Source organism: Chelonia mydas, chromosome 17 (assembly GCF_015237465.2).
Source record: "Chelonia mydas isolate rCheMyd1 chromosome 17, rCheMyd1.pri.v2, whole genome shotgun sequence".
In the NCBI taxonomy this organism is placed as follows: domain Eukaryota; kingdom Metazoa; phylum Chordata; order Testudines; family Cheloniidae; genus Chelonia; species Chelonia mydas.
The window spans coordinates 8,265,100-8,286,601 of record NC_051257.2 but is presented as its reverse complement, the minus strand read 5'-3'; the positions used below and the strand labels follow the sequence as shown (position 1 = coordinate 8,286,601).

The window sequence follows — 21,502 nt, the reverse complement described above, 5'->3', positions numbered from 1 at the left end:
AACCAAAATTGTATCAGTGAGCAAAAATACTACAGAATACAAACAGCATGTAAAAGGATAGGGATCCATTCTCGGTCATGTTGCTTTTCTAGTTAAACACATCAGAAAAGAGAACCAATATTTTATTAATCATTTTAAAATGAAGTCTAATCTTAGCAGTTCATTTGGCAAGTCCACCCAGATGTTTTATTTGGCACAACCAGGATGAAAAACTTTGAAGTGTGATCTCACCATGTCAGACAAAAGAGACAAGTACGTAGTTTGCATTGAATGGCATGAATGCTTTTAGATAGGCTCACTTGCCAATTTTTGTGGATTCAACATTTTTTCCCCCCTCCAGAAGGGCTTTCCAGAGGAAATTCTGACTTTTAAAAAAACACTGTAAGAATTTTAAATGGGAAATATTGTCATGGTGCCTCATGCCTCCATTCTCCTTTATGGGTCAGGTTCCCCACCACATAGGCTACAACTCTGTTCATACACCTCAGGTAGGCATTCTCATGATGCACCACTGTGATTCAGCATGAGAAGCAGCCAAGGTGCATCACTGGAGATGTTGTCTGGCTAGAGAGTGCCCAGCTCAGAGAAGACTGAGGACATTAGGCACCTGAACTACAAATCCATGAGGCACTGTAGCTGAAATGTTCGGTTTCAAACTGAAATGAGGAAGTATTTTGTGAAAGATTTATAAAGTTCTCAGTGTTAAATTTTTCACCAAAGAAGCTGATTTTTCCCCCATCTGGTATTGGGCGTGGGGGGGAAGGAATGACTCCACATTTTCCAACCAGCCAGTGGTAGAGTCCATATTGCAGTAGCATCAACCCCAGTTTTTAAAAAATCCCTCCCCCCCCAGCACAACTCTGTACATAACGTACTTCACTGTGTATTCTATTACAAACAAGCAACTGCAAAGAACAGGGATAAAACCCAGAAACTGTGTGAGAGAAAGAAATTACCTCTCAGCAGATCACACTGAGATTGCGATGCTGCTACTTTTGATATCTGAAAAGATTTACATGCAGGAATGCAGAAAAAGAGCACATTCCAAACTCTACCATGCACTGCTGGGAGAGAAAGATGCTCAAAACTCAGTGAAGTTTTCCTTGCATGGCCATTAGATCATAAAAAGGGGAAGATCATATTTATAACTGATGTTAACAAAATGATGGCATATTTCTCCAATGGAAGCAAAAGAGTTGTTGTTCTTCATATGGAAAACAAAGCCATGCGGGCAGCTTTAAGTTACATTTCCCTCCCCATGAAAACAGTCTGTTTAAATCTTCACATTAATTTAAACTTTATCCTTCTATTATCTTTGGAGAATACGTATACCCAAGGCATGACTGGAAACTTCACCCTGAATTTTAGGAAGTGCAAGAGTCACATGGTTTAACACAAAGCATGTGATCCCAAGGAAAGTCTAAAGGTGAGCATACTCCGGCTGCCACAACTTGTGTAACCTTACTCTATTGATAGTCCAGGTGTCTACATGTCTCCTCCAGTCTAGGTAACAATGGTGTCAAAGGAAAGGAGCCAAAGAGACATGATACGAAGACAGCATGCAAGGACACCGATGGATACAGGAGAGGACAGAGTCACACAGACCAAGTCCATATAACACTTTTCCTAGCTCTAAGAGTTTAAACCCTTCTCTAATTGTAGGTCAGTAAGCTACTGTAGTCCATTAGTTGTGTATTTTGGCTAAAAGAATTGTAGAAGAGATTGGAAAACATCCTTTTTGAAATATTGAAAGAAAAGAGTATTTTGCATAACAACAATTTTATTTCAGGATCTCAAAGTGCTTTACAAACATCAGTGCCTCAACACTGTAGTGAGGTACATATTGTCTCCATGTTACAAAGAAAATGGAAATTAAAATGATTTGCCCACTACCACATAGGAAACTTATGGAAGACACAGGAATAGGGAACACCAGTTGCCATGTCCTGTACCCAATCCATTGAATCATCTCTCTTCAGCAGTCAGCAGGAAAGAAAGAAACATCTTCAGAATTATTCCATTTCTTTCTATTTAAGTTTATATATGAAAGAATAGATGCTGCTGTTCTGTTTAAACTAGGAGAGGTTAACATCCTCCAACCTTTTAGAAGTACGCTGCTGAGCGATTCTTTAAGGAAAGTATTGTCTGCTTCACATGGACCTAAAAAAGCCCATGGCAATATTTTTTTAAAGCGCAGGTGTTTATATTAAGCCAACAGGCCAATAAGTCCTCCTCCTCCTCCTGGCATAGAGGGTGCCAGTACACATCTGCCCTCCATTCCATGGTGGTTGTCTTTCACTAGGGCTAAGTGTACTTTGATTGCAAACCACTTTGAGATAACCCTGGAAGCAAATGATTTTCAAGTATTTAACATCTATAGCTTAATTGCACATGAAGCAGTTTAAAAAATGGGTTTCCAGTATGTACTGTAAAACTCACTGTATATTTATTCAGACATGTTGCTTACCTGTCAAATTTTCAGACTGCTGGGAAGTGCAAGTCAGGTCACTTTCAACTTCTTGGCAGATTTCTTTTTTAAAATAGCCCTTTAAAAATGTCAGCTTCCCTACCAGGATTAACCTCATGCCATTCTCTAGCACAAAGCAATGCCAAAGGACAATGGGCTGTATTGTCACACATCATGACAGCATTCCTGGGCTGCCATCATTCCGTACTTCCTCTAGTAAACATCCCTGCTCCCCCAACTTCCTTTAGAAGTATATGAAAATTACTTGTAATGTTGCTCTCTCTTGCACCCCAATATAGGATTACTATATAAAGTTTTAAAACCCCAATTGTGATATGCTTTCTACTTGAATTTATATCCCCCTCCCACATGGATGCTTTTACTCATTGTCATCTGAGAAGCTCTACAACAGTATCTATAAACAAGTAGAAATTCCAGTCTCATTTATGCAGTATAGATTGTGCCAAATTTGTGAAGCACACACATTACACTTTACAAAGTAATGTCACTGATGCCAGTAATTTCATATTAAAACAGTGCCCACAAGTCTATTTAATGGAATAAAAATCTAGATTCTCACCTTGAAATGAAATGTACTTGTCATCTTGATCACTCCAGTCTGGATGCTAGCCCTCCCTGCCATCCGGAAACAACCTACAACCACCTCTGAAGGGAATCAAATCTTAACATATATTTACACCATTAGTCTGTTTAAAATTAATAGTATGACAGCTCTCCTGTCAGTGTTGGTTATGAAACCCATCTGTGCAAGGGTTATAAATCAGACTAGGTAAATCTATTTTGGCATCTTATTTAACCTTAATCCTGTGAGCATTCTGATCTTTACTCAGTGATTACATCTTACATATTGCACCCCCGCTCTTGCTTACTCTCAGCACTCCATTTCACAATGGCTTTTATATAGTGATTTTATTGATAGTGTATATTGTATTCATATTTAAATTTAAGTAATAGCAAGTTTTAAAAGGAGATAAATTTGGCTGTGAACTAGTTCTGATGATACATGGCTATACGTTTTGTAGGCATTTAGAAAAGTTTAATGTCACATTCGGATACACCAAAGAGTGTGTTCTACAATGACACACCGTGGGAATTAAAAGGACTTAGCCTGGAGCTAAGTAACAGACCCACACGTCGTTACTCAACAGCCTGCAATACAATCATGGTTTAATTACAAGTTTAACCCTCTCGGGATTTCTTCTTGACAACCTATAATATTTAATCTTCACACATATTAATTATATATGAAGTCCAGTTGAATATTTGTAATTCCCCAATTATCTAAACTACTTAGCATTTTATTTTAACAGTCTGAAGCATATTTTAGTCCTTCCTACCATATAGTTATTTACTTTCATCAGGATTACAACCAAGCTCGCTCTTTATAGCATGGTCCCCTAAAAAAGTTTGTCTACATCTTTTGTCTTTAAAAAGTTGTTGCTAAGAAGTTTTGTTAACTTGGCTAAAACTTGTGCTTTTTTCCTGTATACCCTCAATAACTAATCTATGTCCATTTTGCAAGAGATTGATGCTTTAGAGGCAATAAACTATCAGATTACAATAGCAAGAACAGATACAACAGTTTATAACATTAAAAATCTTACCATACCATTCCAACCTTGGTTGTCTTCATTTTAAAAGAAAAAAATTTCAGTGAGCTTGATCAGTTAAGAGTGACTGATCAAAACATTTTCTATAAAATATGCGTCACAGTATTCTCTTCAAATTAAGAAATCCTCTATATAATCCTAAAAGTTAAAAAGAAGCGACCTGCTTAAAACCTCAACTATTAACATTAAGAGTTGGTGTGAAAAAATGGACCTTTATGGAACTCAAAATAAAAGCCCCTTTGTCTGAATACTGTTAAGTGTAACCTTTAGTCTTATTGTAGTTCATTGTGGCAGGACTTTGATGACTACCTTAAGATTCTTACATTTGACAAATGAGAACAACCATGCAATTTTTTTTAAAATTTTATTTGTCAAAGAAAAAAAAGGCAGTAAGCCAATTGAAAACCTACTTAATCTTTAACTCCAATTTATCTTTAAATTTAGAGAAATGACTGATTTTTTTTTTTTTTTAAACAAACCCCCCTTTTCCCCTTTAATGTTTACCATCTACTCGTGCTGAATCCTTCCAAGGAGATTGCTCCAGCGTACCTCTCCAGGTCCTCGCTTTGCTCCTTTTACCAAAAAAATGAAAAAAAATGAAAAAAAAAAAAATCCATCGTGCATCTTAAGGGCTCCAATCGTCAAAAATAGGAAAAAAAATCTTTGGAATAGCCAATTGAGTTGAATAAAAAAATCCACACGAATGCGGTTTGGTTGGGGCAGGAATCCACTCCTATGTTCCTGGTAATTTGATCCCGCTCCATGAATCCTTGTAATTCAGCCTCCCTATCCTATCCACATTATGATTTGAATCCAATGATCCAGCTCCAAGGATTGGGATCCAGTGAGCCCTCTCCAATCCAAACCTTTATAACCAGCAAAACCAAAAAAGAGGAGGCAAAAAGTTAGATACTGTAATGAAAAAATAGGATTCTGGGGAATGATTAGTTATGTTTGCCATCAATTAATAAGAGATGTACATTAATAACTATCAATTCCCCAAAACAAACTTTTGAATGGTGATGCTCAGATAAATTTTAGGAATATTAATTATTTGGAGAAAACATTCTAATATTTACATATGTCAACTGATAAGGCCAACATAGTCACTGTTTGTAAGGTGTATTACAGGTTTTGTGGTTGCAAAAATTTTTTTTTGATATTGGAAAAGTTTATCACTAAAGCCATCCACTTACTATATGTCTAAACTAAAGCTAGTATTCCCATCTGGAAGGTAACAAAATTAACTAACTGAAGTTTTCAAACATATTAGTGAGTCAACTGTGAATTAGTCTGAAGGGGAAGGGTTGAGATTTAAGGAATTATTCCCAGCCAAGTTTTCTATATTTTGTTTTCATTCTGATACTTAAAAAAAATGTAATAGCAACGCTGTATCAGTCACACAGAGGACATGCAGATTTTAGCAGTATTGATATTATACTCTATCTGGTTTCAAGATTCCCTGCATCTACAAATGTACCAGCACTACGTCATATTAACATTTGTAATTGAATGCAGCATGACAAACTGAACCAGTATACTCCACCCTCCCTGATTTTTTTTTTTAAAACTAGAATGGAATAGAGATACAAAAGCAAGTAATTTAGCCACAATTGCCAACATGGTTTTAAAGAAAAGAGCAATTGTAGTCTACAGTAACTAAAACATGCCTGTAAAAGTTACAAGATAAGGTGTGTGTATATACTTATTTAACCATGGTATAAGGTCAATACTGCCAATTTCATCTGTGACAATAGCACTTGGAGTCATACCATTGCCTCCATTATTGATCTGATCCTCCTCAATCCTCCTTTTGACAATCCTAAAATGATTGACATGTGCTCCACAATCCTTTAATCCAAAGCATTCTTAATCCATCTCTTCAGATATGTCTACAGAAAGACACATGAAAAGGCAAGATAAAATATAAGATCCCCCAGAAGAAACAAGTTAACCACAAACATCCCAACATCCCCAGCTCGTATAAACCATAGCTGAACACTGAGACATTTACACAGCAATACCACAGTCTGCAAAGTGTGGGTAGTTAACTTTAACTAAATTTAAACAATCCTGGCTATAACATCAATTAAAATACAATTTACCAAAGACATGAGGGGAATGTTGATGTTAAGGAGCAAATACTCACTAGGGATATTACACAAGAATGCAATTCAACACTTCAGCCAATTTGAATAAAACAGTTTGAATTAAAAAATTAAAGACTGTACTGAGTAAAGGAAAACTGTGTACAACATGGGGTTCTACAAAAAGAGAGCATCACTAATCATTTATGTACGAGAACGGGATCTGCTGTGACGGGGAGAGTAGCGTGGAGATCCTCTGCTTCTTCTTGGGGAATAACTGCGGCTTCTGCTGTTGCTTCGACTACGGCTTCTGCTACGACTACGGCTGCGTGACCGAGATCTTCCATAGCTTGGACTTCTTGGGCCATCAACTTTAACACGGATGTAGGCAGTTTCTCCCTATTAAATAGACAGAACTTTCGATTGAAAGGTCTAAGATTTTTAGCTATCTTTTCAGGCATGCTGATACACTGATTACATTGATATAAAAACACAGAGATAGATCTCAAAACTCTAAATGAGAATCTTATTGTAAAAGACTCAGCTACCTGCATGTTAGTAGAGACTTCGTGTCCTTACCTTCAAATCCTATTGTTAAGCCCTGTGTATCCAATTCTGGCCCCCCAAAAAGCATGAAACCTACCTCATGAGATCTAAATTTAGTGTTATCCAGTTTTCGCACTGCGTAGGTCATATCTTCTTTCCGTACAAACTCCACGACACCAGTTCCATCTCGGAAAACATCAGCATAACATACATCACCTGCTTCACGCATGTGATCCTTTAAATCCTGCCAACTTCCACTTGGAGGCAGTCCTGAACAAAAAGCAGGTTACAGATTACTTCAAATACAAACTTTTATTATTTACTTTCCATTTACAATGCATCACCTCCCACTGCCGGGTAAAGGAATTGCCGACTATAGTTGAGAGAATGTCTTCCAACAGGAACCCATATAATATGCACACTATACAAAAATGTCACTATTATGCTCCTTAGAGGCTGCATAGCACAATGCTAAACAAATAAATACACACAATACCAAAATACAATATAGCTAATTGACAAGTGTAGCATCCTTTGCCATTAAGGAATGACTGTAAACATGCCACAACTGAACTCATAAGAATCGATCTCATAATCCTGAGCAAACCAAGAGTATTAAGCAACTTACCGGAAACTATCACTCGATACTCAGACCGCCGGGACGGGGGGCCATACCTGCCCCTGGGGGCCCCACCACCTCCACCTCCGCCACCTCCTCTGCCGGTGCCTCTGCCGCTTCGGGGAAACTCCACCCTCAGACGATATCCATCATAATCGTACCCATCCCTTCCGTACACCGCGTCCTCCGCATCCCTGCAAGAGAAGGGCGAGTGAGCAGAGGCCCAGCCACACCGCACTGCAGAGGCACAGGCCGGACAACGCACCTCCTCCCTCCCTTTGTTTCCTTGCAGCCATTTTCCCGCCCTAACCAGCAGGCACCATGTAGCCCCGCCCCGAACAGCTGAGGCCGAGCCCCAGCTCACCTCGTCCCCCTCTGCGATAAGCTATTGCAGCATGGCCGAGGCAGACAGTCACCTGAGGGGAGAGCACGGCAAAGCGAAGGCCGGGCGGTGCCCGCCGAGGGCGCTGGAGAAAGGTCTAGGCAGACATGGGGGGGAGGAGGATCTGTCCCCGGGCCCTCCAGCAGGAGCGCTGTCTGCATGGCGTGTCCCTGGGGCTGGGGAGTGGTGCCCCCGGGATGTAGCGGGGTTTTGGCAGGCCAGCGTGTCCCCGTCTCCCACCAGGAGGGACAGAGGATGTAGCGGTGTCTCGACAGGGAAGCAGCTCCCCCCACTCCCACCGGGGAGGGGACGTAGCGATATCTCGGCAACGAAGCGGTTCCCCGATGGGAAGCCTGGAACTCAGAGCGGCCCCTGAGGGCTCCTCGATCTGCCCGCCATGGGGGAGGCGAAGTAGCCCGGCTCGGGAAACGGCCCCGCTCCCGGAGGCGAGCCCCGCGGAGGTGGCGGCGGGTCTCACTGGGAGTCCTCGGGCGGGGCCTCACCTGGGGTCCTCGAACTCCACGAAGGCGAAGGGCGGCCCGCCGCGGCGGTTCTTGAGGTCGATGTCGCGGATGGCCCCGTACTTGTAGAACACGTCCTCGATGTCCTTGGTGCGGATGTCGGGCGGCAGGTTCCCCACGTAGATGCGGCAGTCGTTGTTACCGGCTGGGCCGCGGATCACGCCCCCTCCGGACATGGCAGGGTCGGCAATGGCTGCGGCGGTGACGAGCCGAAGCTGGGACAGTAAACGGGTAAGTAAGCGGCGGGAACGGGCCGGACGCTCAGGAGCAGCTACACACGCCGCCTCCCTACAACCGCTTCAAAATGGCGACTGCCGCTTCCCTCGCGCGGCCCCACAGGCGCAAGGATTCTAGCACGGGCCACGCAGCGCTTGCCTCCTCCGCCTCGCAACACTCAGCGTTCAATGGTACACAGCGCGGGGCCGTTCCCCCTCCAAGGCGCATGCGCCCCTGAAGAAAAGGAGTCCGCCCCTTAGCAGCCGCAGCTTGGAAGCCCCACTAATTCCGGCCGCGCAGTCCTCGGCCTCGAGAAACCACCCCGTATAATGACTCTTATAACCTAGGAATAAACGTTCACCGCGCTCGAAAAAGTTCCCTTCAGCCGCTGGAGGCCTGGGGCTCTCAGACATCCGGTGAAGAGTCCACGCAAAGAAGATCCGGCCCGGGTAGAGAGGAGGGGTGTATCCCACCATGCACCGCGCCGGGGGGAGCTTGGCGCCAAGGAAAGGCGTTATATCCCACAATGCAGTGGGGTAGACCTCAGGCGGGTGCTGGCCTGGGGCGTGGGCCTGAGGCCCTGCGGGCGTCTCCTATGGTGTGTACGGAGCGCTGGGCGGGTACCGGCTTTGGCTTTGTGGGTAGCTTCCAGCTCCAGGGGAAGGGGCAGAAGGTCTGGAGCCCAGTCAGCAGCAGGGCTTGTTGGGGGTCACCTCTCTCATTGCTCCAGCTGCAGAGCTGCCCCAAAGGGGTCTCTGGGCAGGGCGAGGTGGGCCTGTTCCCTGGGCACTCTGATTCTGGGGCATATGAGGGGGAAGTTCAGCTGCCCCAGTGGGCCAGCGACTCTTCAAGCTGCTTGCCAGCATGACTGTCCTTTGTTATTGATTTTATGGTAGTGCCTTGAGACGCAAGCGCAGGGCTGGTCTGGGCTAGTCATTGCACAGGTCGGTGCATACTAAGGCCCTGTCTACACTAGGGAATTTACAGTGGCACTCACTATAAACTCCTGCTGTAACCCTCCTCTCTACCTGAGCTGGATGTGTGACAGCCCCAGGCCTGAAGTGGCTGAAGAGAACTTTTTCTAGTGCTGCTGTAAGATTGTGTGTGTAGCTGTTCTGTGCTGATGGGAGAGAGCTCTCCTGTTGACATAAAACCATATCAGTGAGCAGCAGTAGCTATGTTGGCAGGAGCTCTCCCCCTGACATAGCGCTATGCACGCTACCACTTGTGCTGGTGAAACTTGTCACTCAGTGGTGTATTTTTTAACCTGGTGTTAGGGAATAGCCAGCAGGGCAACTGCCCAGTGCCCCAAGCCACAGGGGTTCCCATGAAGCAAAGTTGCTCGGGCTTCCGCATTAGCCTTGCACGGTGGGGCTCGGGCTTCAGCTTTCTGCCCTGGGCCCCCACGAGTCTAATGTTTATTTTGGAGGACCCCCTGAAACCTGCTTGTGGCCCCCCAGAGGGCTCCGAACCCCTGGTTCAGAACCTCTGATCTAGGCCATCTCTGACAAGTGTTTGTCTAACCTGCTTTTAAAAATCTCCAATGATGGAGATTCCACAACCTGCTGAGGCAATTTATTCCAGTACTTAACTGTCCTGACAGTTAGAAAGTTTTTCTTAATGTCCAACCTAAACCGCGCTTGCTGTAATTTAAGCCCATTGCTTCTTGTCCTATCCTCAGAGGTTAATGAGAACAGTTTACCTCCCTTCTCCTTATAACAACCTTTTATACTCTTGGCAGTGCTCGTAATTTGTCCTGCCATTTCTAATTTACATATCACATATTCATCCTTCGTCCCAGTGTAAGCACTTGATGTTCATTACATATTGGTTAGATCACAGTGGGGAAAGATGATGTATCTTTCTTACTTATTTCTAGGTTGACTCATGTCAGTCATGGGGTTTAACATTAAGATATCTTAATGTTGTCAAAGATTTAGCTTGTCAATTAATGAAAAATAAATTATGTATCTGTATTATGCTAGTGAATTCCTATGCTTGCACTAACCCAGGAACCAATCCCTGCAACAAACCATGTTGCCAATTCTGTCTGCATATCTATTAAAGGGACACCATCGTAGGACCTAACCACATCAGCCACACCATCAGGGCTTGTTCACCTGCACATCTACCAATGTGATATATGCCATCATGTGCCAGCAATGGCCCTCTGCCGTGTACATTGGACAGTCTCTACACAAAAGAATAAATGGACACAAATCAGACATCAAGAATTGTAACATTCAAAAACCAGTAGGAGAGCACTTCAGTCTCCCTGGACACTCAATAACAGACTTAAAAGTGGCAATTCTTCAATAAAAAAACTTCAAAAACAGACTTCAGCGAGAAACTGCAGAGCTGGAATTAATTTGCAAACTTGACACCATCAAATTAGGCCTGAATAAAGACTGCGAGTGGCTGGGTCATTACAATTTTTTTTCCCCCTCTGTTGATACTCGCACATTCTTGTCAACTGTTGTGAATAGGCCACATCCACCATGGTTGAATTGGCCTTGTTAGCACTTCAAAAAGTAATTTCCCCTCAGTTGATATTCACTCCTTCTTGTCAACTGTTGGAAATGGGTGACATAAGGCAACTCCCATTTTTTCATGTGCTGTGTATTTATACCTGCCTGCTGTATTTTCCATTCCATGCATGTGATGAAGTGGGTTATAGCCCACGAAAGCTTATGCCCAAATAGATGTGTTAGTCTCTAAGGACTCACAAGGACTCCTCGTTTTTTTTATGCTTGCAGTGTTCGACGTGGTAAGTCAGGGCTTGATGTTTTGTTGTTAGGATCACTAGGTACTTTTCATTATGTGCCCTATTTCTGCATGGAACCTTCAAAGTGGGGCACCTAATTCAGTCCCAGCAATTTCTTTTTAAAATATGCATTTAAATACAATCATCAATGCAGTGATCAGACATATTTCTCTCCTTGTGTAGTTCTTCCATTCGTTTATTCAGAGTGAGCCATATGTGCTATAATATGCTTCTTTGTAGATTTCACTTTGTGGTGCATAACAAGAGAACAACATAAGGAAGCAGGGGGATAGGAAGGGGAAGATGAAATCACTGCCATGCATGATTTGAGAATACAAGCAACATAAGACAAAAAAGGAAACAGACAAAAGAAACAAAAATACTGAAAGGAAATAGATTGGACAGAAGCAAGAAAAGAAAGGAATCCAGTGACTTTTAGGTTATAGGATTGTGTTTTGCGTATGCAGGTTGTTTCCTACATCTTAGTGTATTTCTCTGGTACATATCACCGCCATACATGTTGGCAAGAGGGTAGAATGTTGTTATTCTGGGGACTTCAGTTAAACTGCTGTTTACTACTGTAATTAGATCAATGGAACGTGTAATTTTTAAAATCACATGCTATTTTAGCAGACACTAGCCTCTCTGATGTTTAAGCCTAGACAGGAATACATGTGTTTTCCAAAGGTAGCGGGTAAAATTTACAAAAAGGCCTGAATGACTTACAGAATCATAGGACTGGAAGGGACCTCAAGAGGTCATCTAGTCCAGTCCCCTGCACTCATGTCAGGACTAAGTATCTAGACCATCCCTGACATTGCTTCTTGTCCTATCCTCAGAGGTTAAGAAGAACAATTTTTTCCCCTCCTCCTTATAACAACCTTTTATGTACTTGAAAACTATTATCATGTCTCCTCTCAGTCTTCTCTTTTCTAGGCTAAACAAACCCAATTTTTTTCAATCTTCCTTCATAGGTCATGTTTTCTAGACCTTTAATAATTTTTGTTCACTTTTTTTTCCAGGAGTGTTACACTGTTGACTCATATTTAGCTTGTGGTCCACTATGATCCCCAGATCCCTTTCCGCAGTACTCCTTCCTAGGCAGTCATTTCCCATTTTGTATGTGTGCAACCGATTGTTGCTTCCTAAGTGGAGTACTTTGCACTTGTACTTGTTGAATTTCATCCTATTTAGTTCAGACCATTTCTCCAGTTTGTCCAGATCGTTTTGAATTATAATCCTATTCTCCAAAGCACTTGCAACCCCTCCCAGGTTGGTATCGTCCACAAACTTTTAAAGTGTATTCTCTATGCCATTATCTAAATCATTGATGAAGACATTGATCAGAACCGGACCCAGAACTGATTCCTGCGGTTCCTCACTTGTTATGCCCTTCCAGCATGACTGAACCACAGATAACTATTCTCTGGGAATGGTTTTCCAACCACTTATGCATCCTCCTTATAGTAGTTCCATCTAGGATGCATTTCCGTAGTTTTTTTGTTTATGCTCAAGTCCCATTTTCAAAAGTAAGGTAGGCACTTAGGCTCTAATCTACAGAAGTATTTAGCTCCTTACTTGATTTCTGGGTCTCAGCACCTCTAGTCAGTGGGACATAGTCTCTGAAGTGGCAAAGTCACTTTTGAAAATGGGACTTTGGCTTGGTCTACACTCTGTTTGTACTGGTATAACTATTTCAGTTAGGGATGTAATTTTTTACTGAAGTGGTTATATCAGTACAACTCCTTGGGTGGATGCAGGTATATCAGTATAAAGGTGCCTTATACTGCTATTGCTTATTCCCCTTCCCTTACCATCTATAATTATACCAGTATAACTGCCCTCATGCTGGGGACGTGGAGGGCTGTACCACTTTAACTATCAAGGTAGAGTTAAAGCGGAACAACTTTTGTGTATAGAGAAGCCCTTAGGCATCTAAGTCACTTAGGTGCTTTTGAAAATGTTGCCTAGCATCTTTAGCAGTGTCCTTTCTTTGCTATGCCTCATTTTTTTCATGTGTTAATTAAAAATACATGTTTCTGTAAGAAAACAGCAATCATGATGATTTACCATTAGGAAAATATTTGCAGTGTATTGTCATACCATGCCAATTTGACTATTCTAAATTTCTTTCATTTTTCCCTCATGTAGGTTAAAATACAGCAATATGTTTTTCTCTAATGACTTTAAGATTGATGTTACTTCTCTTTTTTGCTATTTTTTTTAAAGTTTGCTACTAATCACTGAAAGGAGTTATATGAAAACTCTTCCTACAGAAGCAGTAGTTTGTCTAAGTATATGATCATTTCAATTTTAATATTTTTATGATTTAATAATTCTAGTGACATCAAAATATAAACTAGTAAGGCAGCAAGAATAGTGTCACACTTCAGTTCTGGGAACTAGTAAAGTCTTGGGTACAAATCAAGAGCTTGTCTACTTTAGAAAGTTACACTAATTTAGCTTGAATTGATGTAAACCAATATATTTAAACTGGTGCAAAGGGCAATGTGAAACTCTCATTTTGGTACAATAGTGTTTCATTAAAGATAGCATGCATCATCTGAACTGGGTGGTTGTTGAGTAAATGCATTTTTTAAAATGCAGGTATAATATTCACAGCTGATTAATTATGTCAGATTACTAGAAATATTTTCTATATTTTAAGTTTAAAACATGATACTCTCTTTCCTAGCACAGATAAGTCCCACATCATTTGCCTGGAAATCAGATTTTATTATCAAAAGCTTGTTGATTTGCTCTATAAGGCATCATCAAAAATGGTGAGTCTGCTTGATTTGGTAAGACATCACTTAATTTTGTCCTCTTTCTTTTATGTGTTGTTAATCCTTAGAACTATGTTAAAAGACTGACTTAATTATACCTTTATGAAGTGTCTCTTTATTGAAATATTTGAATGTGTGAATGTTTTCTTTCTTTTTACACTTCTAAATCTTGGTAAGTGTTATCAACAGATACTTTAAATACAAATGGAAATGCTGTAGAATATTTGTTTACCAAGTGAGAATCACTTTTGGGTTTCTGGTAAAACACACATAGAGAGTCATTAAAGATAATAACTTTGTAGAAAATAAATTACCGGAAACGGAATGACAAGCACAATGTTATCTACAGCAATCCCCTAATGTAGCAATAAGAATCACAGTTGTAGAATGAGAGGTTTTGCTTTTGAGAATGAGGGTGATATAATGCAAGGCCTTCGTATTTAAAATATTGAACAGCAAAACCAATATTAACCACACAAACCAATGTTGGAAATGTCTGAGGGTGCCTCACCTGAGCAACATTGAAAGGCGTTGGAGTAAAATTTGTCCTAAATGCTCCATTGGCTGCTTCTGGCCCTCCCAAGTACAGCAAGAAAAATAGGTAAGTCTTTGGTTAGCCCTTTGTTTAGCAGTTCCCTATGCCCCCAATTGCCCCCCCAGTTTCAAATGTCTTCCCTGTTTTGCATGATGCGCTCCTGACCTTTCCAAGCACTTTCTGAATTCTCTTAGCTCAAGGGTGGGCAATAATTTTTGCAGTGGGGGGCCACCCACGAATTTTGGTAAGTTGGCACGGGCCGCACATTTCTACTATATTAATGAAATTTTAAAATTCTATCCCTCCACTGCAGTGTCACGTAATAAAATAATTTGTGCAAAAACTGAGGGTGCAGGAGGGGGTGCGGAGTCTGAGAGGGAGTTTGGGTGCAGGAGGGAGCTCCGGGCTGGTGCAGAATCTTGGGGTGCAGGAGAGGGTGAGGGGTGTGGCTCTGGGAGGGAGTTTGGTGCAGGAGAGGGCTTCGGGCTGGGGCAGGAAATTGGGGTGCAGGAGGGGGTGCAGGGTCTGGGAGGGAGTTTGGGTGCAGGAGGGGGTTCTGACCTGGGCCAGGGGGTTGGGATGCGGGAGGGGGTGCGAGGTGCAGGCTCTGGCCGGGAGATGCTTACTACAGCTGGCTCCCAGCTGGCGGCGCAGCAGGGCTCAGGCAGGTTGCCTGCATGCCGTGGCCCCACGCCACTCCCGGAAGTAGCCAGCTGCTGGCACATCTCTGTGTGCCCCTTTGGGGGGAGGGGGGCAGTGGGCCTGCAAGCACTGCCTCTGCAGTTCCCATTGGCCGGTTTCTGGCCAATGGCATTTGTGAGGATGGTGGTGAGGGCGGGGACAGCATGCAGAACCGCTTCCCACCCGCCAGGGGCGTGCAGAGACATGCCAGCACCAGCCAGCCACTTCCGGGAGCAGTGTGGGGCCATGGCAGGCAGGCAGCCTGCCTGAGTGCCCCACTGCGCTGCGGGACTTTTAGCAGCGAGGACAGGAATATTAGTCATGGCAGGCCAGACAGAAATGTTAGATGGGCTGGATCCGGCCCACGGGCCGTATTTTGCCCACCCCTGTCTTAGCTGTTCCTTGACCATCACTGATATAGCAAGAAAAACTGTAAATTATCTATTTTTTTTCTGACTTTTCTGCAACCCTCTCCTTAGTGTTGATTAGAGCTGGAGGGAAATGTTTTTCCAAAATGTTTTTCATCAGAAGTGTTGATTTGTCAAGACTGAAATTTTTTATGGGAAAGGGTCAGTTTCGACTAATTTCTTGATTAAAAACAATTAGGAAAAAAGTTTCAAAATTGTCTAAATATCTGACTGATAACTTTGAAATGAAAAATTCAGGTTTTTTGGTTTGAATTACTTTTTGGTTTGAAATTTTAGCTAAGTATAGTAAAAAAAATTAACATTGAAATTTAAACAAAATATTTAGAAAATATGTAAACAAACTTTTGATTGACCCAAATTATGTTGCTGGTTTTTTGTATTGTCAGGTTGTGAAAATTTGAGATTTCAACTGATTCAGAATAAGAAATATTTTTGAAATCTTGGCAATTTTCAAAGGAAGGGAAAAACATCTCCCCCCAGATCTAATATTGAAGCTGTGGGAGGGCTGTGCACTAGTAATTCAAGATAAGTTCAGTTATCGTATGTGAAAATGATCAGACTTGGGTTCTGATCCTGCTTTAGTTCTTGCAGTGGTATTTTAAAGAATACACAGTTGGGCCCTGAGTGTGTTTTTTGGTTCTTGCAACTAAATACCATTACTCTTGTTGCTTCTCTAGGCCTTCTTGACCTACTCTGAGTCCCCATTAATGCTGCCTGTTCAAGAAGGTCAAGAAACATAATGGTGATGATTATCCAGTGGCATGAGAGAGAGTCCACTGTCACAAAATTCAATACAGCTCAAAAACAATTTTCTCTAATGTAAATCCTCTGATTCCGGATTCAATGTTGTATGTATTATTGGACAATTTTCTTGGGGAAAACTAGTTCCCAAAATTTGTAACAAAATTGTGGTACTATCTTATTCTCAAAAAGAAAAGGAGTACTTGTGGCACCTTAGAGACTAACATTAGTCTCTAAGGTGCCACAAGTACTCCTTTTCTTTTTGCGAATACAGACTAACATGGCTGCTACTCTGAAACCTATCTTATTCTGTTACTCTTCCACTGAGAATCAGAGGCTGAGTTGCCTTGGTCAGTGCTCTAAGCAGGAGAGTACAATTTTAAAGTATGGATGGGGAAAAATCCCTTTTTTCCCCTCCATAACTGTGGTCCTGATTTTGCTGCTTCTGTAGGAACTGGATTCTTTTGGCAATTCAGCAGTAACAATGAAATACATTGAAGATAGCCTGGGAGCATGAAATTATACTTAAAGTGACATTTTACAGAGCACTCAATTTTAAGCCACTCTTGTTTTTTCTTCCCCTGGTAATGATTTCCACCATCTCATCTTTATTACTAATTTGCTTCTGTATGGAAAATGTAAAAGTTTATTGTTTAATTTTTGAACGTGACTCATCTTTAATGGATAATCACTGATTGATATGAAATGTTACAGAATAAAAGTTGTGCTTATATTAGTTCAAAGGGAATATATAAATCTGTGACAATTATTTTGTCCGCTACTCTGTGAATATACAAAATGGCACTGGGAATGGATATATTTGGAGAGAGAAATATATCTCATATATATCATTATATATATCATTTTATATCTTAAGAAATTGAATAAATCTCAATAATTGAAGAAAACTTGTAATACAGCATGGTCAGTAATTTGGTGGCAAAGCATGGTAGCAACTTTGTAGAAGGGATACTGGGATCTCAATTGCCTTGTAGCTCTGAAGTATATCGGAAGGGTAACATAGCTGAGGGGTCGGCAGCATACTTAATGCCTTGCTTATTTGAGAGTAGAGATGATTTGTTTTTCACAACAATGTTGGTATGGGAGTTAGTGGAGTCCAGTATTCTTCCACACTGAGATGTCTGGCGTGTGCAAAGAAAGTGAAGATGGCAGTGGTGTTCTCTGGAGGAATAAAATGGTAGCTCTGGAATGACGGGTTGAAAAGGAGCTTGAGTCCAGATTTCTGCCTGGGCCAGGTTTGCTTGACAAAGGGCAGCCTCCAGTTTGAAATTGGCGGAGGGAGAGATGAGGACCAATAGTAAACCTTGGATTTGAGAGAACATAGGGGGATACAAATTATGATGATGGATATGGATGTGAGTACGAGGCTGTATTTTATAATATTGACTCTTGGGAGTTGGGGAGGGTACAAAGGTAAATGAGAATTTGTGCATGAAAGCTTAAAATCACTTTCCAGAAACATTCTTCTAGTAAAACTCATTTTATTTATTTAGATTTGTACATAAGTTTAAAAAATGCATATGCACATGCTCTAGGTTCCCTTGTCATGATCTTCTAATACAACAAATTTAATATTCAAACATAACTAACGTGCAGCTTGACTGCTCAAATGTTTGCTGAAAGCCAGTGCGAAAGAGCAACTGCAGGTATAAAGAATAAGCAAGATAAGCTTCCTAAGAGAAGGAGAGTGCCAAATTCACTGAGCTATATAGTCTAAATTACTGTATTTAGTACATTGGAACTCTATGTGCACCTGAGACAGACAAATAGAAGTGAATTCATTAAATAATTTAAATGGATATTTTTACAGAGGAAAATTGATATTTTCTCAGCTCTTAAAACTACAGGTGGTCAGCACCTTGAAGATCTTGTGTTTTGTTTTGTTTTGTTGCCTTATCTGAAACACATCTCTGAACAGAACAGAACCATTTCTAATTATGACGTATTGGATCAATATTGCTTACATTTGTGTATTGAATCATACTGCTAGTTAGGCCATCATGTTATTCCCTCATGCCTGAATCCACTAGAGGTATTAAGGAACAAACATTCCAATTTTTGGCTATGTCAGACTATGGCTGTAACCTCATCAAATATAGCAATCCTTGATGGTTTTCCAAACTTAAGTAGGAAATTCAGACCCTTTAAAATGTAGTATAAAAGCCACAAATGAGAGGCAGGATCATAATTAGAAAACAAAAAGACTCAAAAGATTTTGAAAATAATTTTTTTGAGATGTGGGATTGGAGGATTCATTCAGCGGAGTACACACTGTGTGCAAAATGGGTGGCAATGCTAATTGAAGCCTTCTAGCTTGTTGTGATGTCTCAGCACTGTTCCTTGCAGAATTTATAAACACAGCTGGTTCAATGTATAAGTGAGACTGCTTCTCTGAACAGATGCTCTTCAGAAGCTTATTTAATACTGGATGGCTTCTGATTTCATTGCTAGTGTAAGCTGGGGAATAGTCCCGCTCTTGTGGGGAACTTTCCTGTCTTCTGCACTATCCCGGTGAAGTGGGCTAGCGAAAGGATCTGAGTCCTCGCTCCCACTTCCTTTACCCAGTGGCCTCCCTGCCCTCGAGGACTCCCCTTCCACTCTCCTGTCTGGCAGAGTCCTCATAACCCCAACAAGACTGGGCCCAGGATTCCTGGGGGGCTCAACCCCCAACCCTGCTGTGGTCACCTAGGACAGGGGCTACGGTGTCCCCACTCCGGGGTACTCTCTCTGCACTGGGCACTTCTATGACCCACTGACCATTACACACAAGTTAAAGCAAATGCAAGTTATTTAATCAACAATTAATTTTAAAAAGAATAAGGAAAAATGGGAAAGGTTAAAGGAAACACATCAACCCGCCCTGTGGCAGGGAACATCACAAACAGTGTCTCTGGAATGCCTGGGCAGTTCACAGTCTGTTCCTTGTAAGTCCCAGGCCAGGTACAAAATTTTGAATGGTGATGCGGACTCCTTTGGAAATCTTAGTCTACAGTGTAATCTTAGACTAAGATTTCCAAAGGGGTCTGCATTGCCATTCAAAATTTTTTTGGGATCCACAAATGAAAAAAGGTTGAAAACCACTGCACTAGCAGAATGTTGTGTTCTGGGGTGGAGACATGGGGTGGGGTGAGAGGAGGGTTGAACTTAGGAAGGAAAAGTTTTACATTTTAAAAATATTTGTTTTCACTGAACTTTATTTCCATGAAAATATTTATATTCATGAAAGATTCTGCAATCTTTCTTCCCACTCTGCATAGCTCACCGCCTCCTGATGTTATTAAATATTGTAACAGCCTGTTTCATTTGTTTTCACTTTGAATCTGAGACTGGTATGTTCCAAGAACCTGACATTTACAAAGAGAAAACGAACGCAAATGTTAGTGAAAATACAGCAGAAGCTCTCTCTTTGTGGTTTCAAGATATAAATAAATGAAAAGTAAAATTTGTATATTTGATTCACTTATTTCTTTAAAAATAACAACCGTCTCATATTTGAGAGACAGATTAGCCAGAAAAGTGACCAAACAACACTGTAAACTGTTCTTTCGCGGTGGAGGGGTTCAGGGATCACAGAACGAGAAGAAAAAAGGAGGAGAATTCCTAGTTCTGTTCAGGGGCTGTCCCTCCCTGTTGTTTCTCTGGGATGCCTTTTCTCTGGTAGGCACCCTGGAGTTTAGATTCAGGATAGCTCAGTGGTTTGAGCATTGGCCTACTAAACCCAAGGTTGTGAGTTCAATCCTTGAGGTGGCCATTTAGGGATCTGGGGCAAAAACTGGGGATTGGCCCTGCTTTCAGCAGGGGGTTGGACTAGATGACTTCCTGTGGTCCCTTTCAACCCTGATATTCTATGATTCTATGACTTGACTTGGCTGGGGAGGTGAGTGCAGGCATGGAGGCACAGTCAGTGCTGCTTCCAGCTGTGGGAGAGGTGGCTTTAATTATCCTTTGCATTTCTCCTATTCCTGGCCCAGTCCCTGGCATTTGTTGTAGCAGACTCAGTGTTCTCAGGTGGACCTTGACTCCCAAGATGCTGGTCTTGCAGCTAACCGTGCTCTGATTGTGCCTGATACACTGGGGGTTGGCAGAGAGACTTTATGCTGATTCTACACCACCTGGGGAACTCCCCTTTCACGTTGCACCCCCTTTATAGCCTCTTTACAACGTGAAAGAGAAAATTGTGCGGGTGATTTTTCTCTGGACAGTGTCTCTTTAATCTTTCTCAGTCATGATAATACTTCTTTTTGGGTTTGTCTTGCAAGGTGTTGGTGTCCCACAACATTTTAAATAAAAAACTAGAGCGATATAAATTAAACATGGTGTATATTAAATTAATTAAAAACTGGCTAACTGATAGGTCTCAAAATGTAACTGTAAATTGGGAATTGTCATCACGTGGGTCTGTTTCCAGTGGTTTCCCGGTGTTTTAACATCTTTATCAATGACCTGAAGGAAAACAAAATCATCTCTGATAAAGTTTGCCGATGAGACACAAATTGGGGGAATGGTAAATAAGGAAGAGGACAGGTCACTGATTCAGAGCAATCTAGATTGCGTGCTAGATTGGGTGCAAGCAAACAATATGCATTTTAATATGGGTAAATGTTTACATCTGGCAACAAAGAATGTAGCCCATACTTAGAGGATGGAGGACTCTGTCCTAAGATGCCGTGACTCTGAAAAAGATTTGGGGAGGAGGGGGGAGGATAATCAGCTGAACATGATCTCCCAGTGTGATGCCATGGCCAAAAGAGTTAATGCAATCCTGGGATGTATAAACAGGGGAATCTCAAATAGGAGTAGAGAGGTTATTTTACCTCTGTATTTGGGGTTGATGCGACTGCTGCTGGAATCCTGTGTCCAGTTTCGGTGCCTAGAGTTCAAGAAGGATGTTGATAATTTGGAGAGGATTCAGAGAAGAGCCATGAGAATGATTAAAGGATTAGAAAACTTGCCTTATAGTAATAGGAGAATGTTAAGGAGTGCCTTGATTACAGTCTATAAGTACCTATGTGGGGAACAAATATTTAATAATGGGCTCTTCAATCTATCAGAGAAAGGTAGAACACAATCCATTGGC

At 41.7% G+C, this 21,502-nt stretch overlaps 2 protein-coding genes across 2 annotated transcripts in view; one reads left to right on the top strand and one right to left on the bottom strand.

Moving 5' to 3' along the window:
• Positions 1-1,762: 1,762 nt before the first annotated feature.
• Positions 1,763-8,591, bottom strand: SRSF1 (serine and arginine rich splicing factor 1). The gene is given in 5 exon segments (XM_027820191.3): positions 1,763-6,508; positions 6,510-6,584; positions 6,829-7,001; positions 7,360-7,544; positions 8,236-8,591. Coding segments are annotated over 5 exon segments (750 nt in total). The 5' UTR covers positions 8,430-8,591; the 3' UTR covers positions 1,763-6,385.
• A 279-nt stretch (positions 8,592-8,870) lies between these two features.
• The window catches only part of DYNLL2 (dynein light chain LC8-type 2), a 58,852-nt gene continuing 46,220 nt past the window's right edge, over positions 8,871-21,502 (top strand). Inside the window, exons 1-2 of the mRNA XM_043531472.1 lie at positions 8,871-9,067; positions 13,934-14,016. Coding sequence (XP_043387407.1) covers positions 8,996-9,067; positions 13,934-14,016 — 155 coding nt within the window. The 5' untranslated portion in view covers positions 8,871-8,995. The remainder of the gene's footprint in view (positions 9,068-13,933; positions 14,017-21,502) is intronic.